General features: G+C 52.0%; 1 protein-coding gene and 1 pseudogene across 1 annotated transcript in view; both read right to left on the bottom strand.

Annotated features, from left to right (window-relative positions):
• Nucleotides 1–5911: 5911 nt before the first annotated feature.
• LOC102845829 lies at nt 5912–6235 on the bottom strand (annotated as a pseudogene).
• A 170-nt stretch (nt 6236–6405) lies between these two features.
• The window catches only part of SHISA7 (shisa family member 7), a 10480-nt gene continuing 10068 nt past the window's right edge, over nt 6406–6817 (bottom strand). The window contains 1 exon segment of the mRNA XM_006903582.1: nt 6406–6568. Within this exon segment, the coding sequence (XP_006903644.1) occupies nt 6406–6568 (163 nt within the window).

Raw genomic sequence — 6817 nt, 5'->3', positions numbered from 1 at the left:
AGGACCAGGTTTCCTGTCTGATGGAGAAGCAGTGGATCTCTGAGAGTGTTAGGGCCTGTGGTCCCCCTGGAAGCCTGCAATTGAACTGTGTCATCCCATCTGGTGCACATTAACCTTGGCTAGGCAGGCACTCCTTAGAAAAATAAACGGTACAAGCTTGCTGAACTTGAGAAATACCTGAAGTGCTTACTACAGGAGTTCAAGGACTGTAGCCTTCAATACAATTGAAGCTCAACATCAAGATAACAAAGATTCTCACCACTGGGCCAATTGGCATCATCAGTATGGATGGTGAAGAGATTGAGATAGTTAATACTTTCTGTTTTCTTGGCTTCATAGGCAACACTCTTGGCACCAGCAGCCAGGAACTCCAGAGATGAACTGCATTGGGAAAGTCAGCTATTGGGGGACCTCTCCAGAGTACTGAAGAACGATGACGTCAGGTTGGAGACTTAAGGTGTGCCTGATCTGGGCCATAGTCTTCTCAACTGCGTACTATGCATCAGAGAGCTGGACAGTGACTTGGGATGATAGAAAAAGAATTGATGCCTTTGAGCTGTGGTGCTGGAGAGGAGTGTTGCATATACCATGGACTGCTAGGAGTACAAACAAATTAGTTCTGGAGAGGTTAAAGCCAGGCTCCTCCTTGGAGGCAAGGATTCTGAAGCTTTATCTGATATACTCTGGGCATTTTCCAAGGAGGGACTAGGCCTTGGAGAGGGACATCAAGCTTGTGAGGGTGGAGGGACAGCGCAAGAGAGGAAGACCCTCGATGAGATGGATCGATTCAGTGACAGGGGCAATGGGAGTAGATGTGTTACAGACAGTAAGACTGGCACAGGATAGAGTAGGGTTTAGGGCTCTTGTACGTAAGAGTCGCAAGAGACTACAGCACATACAAAATAACAAGACCAGAAGGGCAGCCCAATTTCAAGTTTAGAAGGCGGAGAAGGCTGAACGCAAACAGTAAACCCGGGGTGGAGTGGGGGCAGGGTTGCTATTCCCTTGTGGGACCTACACACAATTTTAGGAAACAAAACACGTGGGATTGACTAGCTGCCTGGACAAAACCACCAGATCACCATGAAAAGTTAAAATGAAACTAACCATTTAGGAGGAAAACAGAAAGAAAAAGATAAACCCAAACTAGCATTCACCGCTGATAAGGAAACAAAACTCAAACTCGTGGTGGGTGGAGCCAGAACCGATTGCTAGCTGACCCTCGGGCGGGTTCTCAGAGGCCGTAAAGCGCACAGAAGAGACTGTCCATCTTTCTCCCACGGGGGTGGATTCGAACCTCCAGAGGGCTGGAGCAGTCCAGGTCCCTAAGGAGCCAAGACCATTAGAGCGCCCAAAGAAATTAAAAATTAAACTGACCATGGGGAAAAGCAAGAATAAACCCAAAACTTAGAGCACTTTACGACGCTTCCCAGCTCCACTTGGCATCCTCGGCGTAGCGCTTTCCGGCTGGGACGTCACTACAGCGCGACGGCGGGGTTCAGCCAATAGGAAACCAGTCTGGCTGTGGCGCACGCGCATTCACACACGCCTGCCGCCCTTGACCCCCGTGGACACGCCCCGTGACCCCAAGACCCAGCAGGTGGAAGCGCGTTCTCTGCCCAGCAGTGAACCTGGAGACCTTGAGTCTAAGAATCAGGAAAACATCTGTTTATTTAAAAGAAAGGGGGGGGAAAAAAAGAAAGAAAAGAAAAAGAGACCTCAAGGTGGAGGTCCTCCTGCTAGGTCCTTACCAGGGAATTGGGGAAAAGGGTCCAGTTTTGAGGACAGGGTTTGGAGAGGGGGCATCTGGAAGGAGGCAGAAGCTGGGGAGGGTCTCCTGGTCCAAGGTCGCTTTTCTCCTTCTCTGCATCGCCCCCTCCGCCCCTGTCAAAGCAGCTGAGCGGGGTGATGTGTGTGTGTGTGTGTGTGTGTGTGTGTGTATGTGTGTGTGTGTGTGTGTGTGTGTGTGTGTGTGTGTGTTTTGTGGGGCCAGGGAAGGCTCACAAAGCATCATCCCAGCTTCAGAAGCATCGAGGGGAGCTCGCAGGACCTATCCCACTCCCTCGTCCACTATGGCTTATTTGAGACAAGAGGTCAAGGCCCCAGTGTCAGGCAGCCTGTGGCAGAGCTTATGGGGTCTAGAGACCCAGAACTCAGGCCAGGAAAGCGCAAGTCGAGGGGAGCGCCTCCGACTTGTCCCGAAACCCTTGCTGTGGAATCGACTCCCACCTCCTGGCCTTTCTACAGGACAGAGGGCAACTGCCCTACCCCGCAGGGGGCTGTAAATCTTTACGGAAGCAGACTCTTATCTATTTCCCACAGAGCCCCTGGTGGGTCCGAACCGCTGACCTTTTGGTTAGCAGCTGAGCACTTACTGTGCCACCAGGGCTCCACTGAAAGGCCCAATGCCCCCAGATCCTGGGGGCTGAAGAAAGCTGAATGAGCAGAGGGGAGGAGGGCCGGGGATGGGCTCAAGCAGGGTCTTCTTTGGGGAAAATCAAAGTCCGCCTGAGCAGGGCTTGGGAGGCCCCAGAAGATACCAGGGTACTCCCATCGGAGCAGCAATAAGCGTGGGGTTGAAAAACTGACATTAGAGCCCAGGGAGATTGGGGAGTAACCCTCCCCCCAGTTCCCTCAGTGTGGAGGGAAGCAAGGGCTAAGTTATCTGCCCCAGTCTTTTGGTCAGAGGCGATGAGCTGAGTATTTGGGGAGAGATAGAAGAGGCCCCCCCACCGCGCCCTGGGGGCTGGGGGAGGGGCCCCGTGTAGCCCTTTAACAGTGAGGGGAATGGCCGTCCCCCCACAACATGGCTATGTACAGAGAGGCTTGGGGGCCAATTGTGCATTGGGAACTGGGGAATTCCCCAAACCCCTGGAGGCTCCCCAGTGTGTTCGGGAAAGAAGAAGAAGGGAGCATTTCTCCACCATCCCTGGACAGTGCAGAGACCTCCCTGTAGATGGCTCTGGCAGTGACCATCCCTCTTGGGGTGCGGCTGCCCCAGAACCAGGCCATCAGACATCAGTGAAGGCCACAAGGAGGTCACTATTTCACAGCCCATTCTACCTGGGTCAGGATCTCTGAGAGTTTGGCCCCAGCCGATGGGCCCAGGTGGCAGGAACTGGGCAGGAAGGGCAGTGATGCCATCGTGGGGATGGACAGCCCCACCTCTGGTGGTGAGAAGAGGTCACTGCATCGACCCTGTCACCGATCAGATGGTTGGGTGAAGGGCAGTGATGTTACTGACAAGGGCTTGGATGCTCCCCACCAAGGGGCTTGAGGGGAGTTGACCAAAGCCAAGTCCAGGGTGGGGTTGATCCAGATAATCTATGTCTGGTGTGAGGCAGTGACATCATCAAGAAGGGCCAGAGTAAGGATGATCTCATCAGAGGAGCATCCACTTCCATACTACTCCACTCAGGAGGAGCTGGAAGAGATGGCATGTTGTGCTGGTTCCCCTGAAGGGAACAACTTTAAGTATTGTGTGACCCCAGAAGACAATGGAAACAAAGCTGTTGCAGTGCTTCGCTGCCAGAAATGTTGGATCCTGGAGGATGATAATCCAAGGTTGTAATGAATCCTGGGACATGATGATGCTCTCATGACACCTTGTTGAAGTGGATCCTGGAAGATATTGACTCATGGACATCCATGGACCTTGGGAGATGACAACACCATGATGCAAATGAATCTTGGAATATGATGGCTTCATTGGTTCCCATGGATCCTGGGGTGGGGTGACACCATGATTGAAGTGAATCCTGGAAGACAATGATCTGTGACTCTCAAGGCTCCTGACAGATTAATGACACCATTGATTCTCATGGATCTTGGTGGAGGTTAAATTGATGGTTGAAGTGGATCCTGGAATATGGTGGCAGATGATTACATCATAGGCTTTCATGGATCCTAGGATGTGATGACACCATGGCTGACCATGGCTGAAGTGGATATCAGACAATGGTGACATCATTGGCTTTTCCTGGATCTTGGGATGTGATGACACCATCGCTGAAGTGGATCTTGCCAAATAATGACCCTTTGACTCTCATGGATTCTGAAATATGATAGACAATGGTTGTACTGGATCCTGAGACATAGTGATCCCTTTATCTCATGGATCCTGAGAGAGAGACATCATGGTTGAAATAGGTGTTAGGACGTGATCACACCATATCTGAAGTAGATCCCAGGAGATCGTGACACCATTGGTTCTCATGGATCCTGAGAGATGATGAGACTATCGAAGTGGATCCTGGAACATGATGTTGACGTGGATCTTGGAAGAGGATAACATCACTGGTGCTCATGGGTCCTCAGAGATGATACACCACTGGCTCTAATGGTTCCTGGGAAATGACTAAACATGGCTGAACTGGATTCCTGGCAGATAATGACACATTGACTCTCACCGATCCTGGGCGATGACGACGACACCAGGGTTGAAGTGGATGTTAGGAGGTGACGGCGTTATTGATGCTCATGGATCTTGGTTGATGGATGACACCATGGTTGTAGTAGTGGATGTTAAGACGTGATGGCATTATTGACACTGATGGGTCCTGGGTGATGACACCACGGTTGAAGTGGATTCTAAGAGATGACCTTGTTGACGTTCATGGATCCTGGGTGGTGACACCACGGTTGAAGTGGGTGTTAAGACGTGATGACATCACTGACATGCATGGATCCTGGGTGATGTCACCATAGTTGAAGTTGATGTTAAGAGATGACAGTGTTGACATTCATGGATTCTGGGTGTGATGACACGAGGGTTCTGTGGATTCTGCAAGATGAAGACACTACAGATAGGCAGGTTGTGTGAAATGATGACATAGAAGTCTTAGTGTATTCTCATTGAAAGTGTCACCATCCACGTTGTCAGCGTGGATTATGGAGGCTAGTGACATCACAATGGAGCCAAAGCTGATGGTGGACTGTGGGAGATGCTGTCGCTGTTAGTCCTAGAGGATCTGGGGAGATAACACACAGCTGGAGGCATCATGGAAGATGGTAACACCGTTGGTGGTGAGGACGCCTGGATGATGATGACGACAGTAGTCACAGTATATCCTACAGGAGGATGATACCATAGTTGTGGGGACTCCCAGGAGGTGAAGATGTCATTGGTCAGAGAGATGCATGGGAAAATGATGTCATCCGTAGCCATGGTTAGCATCTGACCCTAGTATCATCAAGAGTAGTGAAAGTCTTATGATGCTAATTGTGCCATCAGCAAGATCAGTATCAGAAACCCCTTTAAACCCCCCAGCAGGAGTTTGTTGGTAGAGGTGATGGTGTCTCTAGATATGAAGGATGTAAGTGAAGCCAGCCTTTGGGTCATCCATCAACCCCAATGGTAGGACTCCAGGAGCCTGGGGGGCCAGGGTGCCCTCCTTGGCAGGGTCAGCCCATCTGGGAATGGGTCCTTTGGAATCACAGTAGGAGAGGGCATTACTGCACAAGGGTGGCAGGCCCAACCCCTCTTTAGAGGGACAAGTTGCCTCCACAGGGTTCAGAGGAGATCCTGAAAAATATATTCCTGGGCTCAGGGAAAGGGAGGACCAGGTTCAGTCAGGAGGAAACAAGGCAAGAATCTGGTGACACCATCGGTCATGATGACCTTCTAGAATGGACGCTGTCTTTGGGGAAGAAGTTCTGAGGATGACATTGGGGCAGAGCCTCAGAGAGAGGGGCTTCACCACGAGGAATAAACTAGACTGACCACGATCTCTGATAGGATTGTCGAAAAGGCACAGCCTTCCCCGGGCATGACATCCCTCAGGTAACCTCTCAGAGCAGAGAATGTCTTCAGTGATATTCCAAGGTAGTCGCAGACGCTGGATGCGCCTACACATCTCATGACATCACAGCAGCGGGAGTGGTGTCTTCGGACATCATTTCAGAATGGGTGTCACCTGGTGGGGACACTGCGGAAGAGTCCTTCTCCTGGAGATGTGCTTGAAGCAGGCTGTCGTCTCTGGCGATGACACCCCAAGTAGCAGCAGAGCCCCTGGGTGACATCAGAGGTCAAGGCACCTTCTCTGATGGTGGCATTGCAGGAAGGAGGCAGAGCCATGGTGACGGTGTCAGGAACGAGGCTCTCCTGTCTCCAATCATTCTCCCCTGCGACGGGTCACCAGAAGATGGCTTTGTCTGTAGAGATGATGTCCCAGGATAGAGGCATTCTCTCCGTCCTGAAGACACCTTTCAGTCTCCAGGAAAATGAAGAAAACATTATTTTTTTTTTCCCTGCGATTAAAACGATAATGCAAAAATAGAAAACAGCTATTCCTTGCGATGATGTCAACGACGCAGTCCACAGGCCTCGTGGCTAGAGATGATCTCATAAGGGTGAGGCTTGTCTCTCCAGTGATGTCACAGGGAGAGGTGTCTCTGGCCATGACGTCACAGGGGGTAGGGAGCCGCCTGTCTGGTGAGCTGCCGTGACATCAGAGGCAGGGACTTGGCGGTGACGTCACGTGGCACAGCAATGATGATGATGATGATGATGATGATGAATGATCTCGCAGGCCCCTCGCTCTGCGCTGACGTCACGAGGAGGCCGGGTCTCCCGCCATGACGCACTAAGGAGGTCGGCCCTCCTCTCCCCGTGACTTCCAGAAGAAGGAGGGAGCGGGAGGGGGATCCCTTGGTGATCCCGATTGGCAGTCCCATCAGAGCAGTGTCCCCCTCCCCGGGGGAGGGGAGGCCGGGGCGGAGGGGTCCCGCCCGCCCCGGCCGGCTCACACGGTCACCTCGTTCTTGCTGGCCGTGCGCAGGTGCTGGGGCAGGTGGTGGCCGGGGATGAACTGCAGCT

The sequence above is a fragment of the Elephantulus edwardii genome, unplaced genomic scaffold (genome assembly GCF_000299155.1).
Source record: "Elephantulus edwardii isolate Elephantulus edwardi_28Jun2011 unplaced genomic scaffold, EleEdw1.0 scaffold00348, whole genome shotgun sequence".
In the NCBI taxonomy this organism is placed as follows: domain Eukaryota; kingdom Metazoa; phylum Chordata; class Mammalia; order Macroscelidea; family Macroscelididae; genus Elephantulus; species Elephantulus edwardii.
The sequence above is the reverse complement of the archived record's forward strand: the minus strand, read 5'-3'. Positions and strand labels throughout refer to the sequence as shown.